This window comes from Nestor notabilis, unplaced genomic scaffold (genome assembly GCF_000696875.1).
Source record: "Nestor notabilis isolate BGI_N333 unplaced genomic scaffold, ASM69687v1 scaffold17372, whole genome shotgun sequence".
Classification (NCBI taxonomy): domain Eukaryota; kingdom Metazoa; phylum Chordata; class Aves; order Psittaciformes; family Psittacidae; genus Nestor; species Nestor notabilis.
In genome coordinates this window covers 6,083-6,784 of record NW_009918080.1, presented here as the reverse complement: position 1 = coordinate 6,784, position 702 = coordinate 6,083, and the positions used below count along the sequence as shown (strand labels likewise).

General features: G+C 60.0%; 1 protein-coding gene across 1 annotated transcript in view; it reads right to left on the bottom strand.

Annotated features, from left to right (window-relative positions):
• Positions 1–109, bottom strand: part of LOC104401834 (pepsin A-like) — a 3,823-nt gene extending 3,714 nt beyond the window's left edge. The window contains exon 1 of the mRNA XM_010009538.1: positions 54–109. Coding sequence (XP_010007840.1) covers positions 54–109 — 56 coding nt within the window. The remainder of the gene's footprint in view (positions 1–53) is intronic.
• Positions 110–702: the final 593 nt, after the last annotated feature.

The window sequence follows — 702 nt, the reverse complement described above, 5'->3', positions numbered from 1 at the left end:
CCCGAGCGTGGGTCCTGGGGGGTCCTCAGCACCTCAACCCCCCCAGTGCTTACCTGTGGGGAATGCATTGTGCCAGGGCCACCAAGCTGAAGAGCAGGAGCAGCTTCATGGTGGTTCTACCAGCTGAGGTGCAGAGACACAGCCAGCGTGTCCCAGGCAGGTTCCTTATATCCCAAGCGCGTTGTTTGGGCAGTGCTCATGATAAGGAAGGCAAACAGCTCAGGGGCACTTATCACAACGTCCTTAACGGAGGCACTGGGGCAATGTCAAGCTCAGGATTCCCCATCTTCACCCAACTCAAATGCTGGGGCATGGAGATGCTCGTGGAAGGCTGGAGCTGGGAGAGAAGCACCCTCCCGGGTTCTCCGTATCCCAACAGGAGGGCATTGCTGGTCCATCATCCATCCCATTGCTGCCTGTGGAACTGGGATCAGCCACAGGTCAAACTGGGACCTCATGGGGGAAAACCCAGCTCAGGATGCTGCTGATTGAGCGATGCCAAGGTCACTGGTGCTGGGCTACGTCAGCGGTGCTGGAGCGGGCTCCTTGGCCCCCGTCGCAGCACCACGTGCTGGCACGGTCACCTTGGCCTGCAGGAAAACAAAGCCAGACCCTGCGCCGAGGAGCTGGGGACCACGGGCACCATATGGGCTGGAGCTGGCTTTCATCCCCCAGAACCAGCTTCACCCCAGCTCTGGAGAA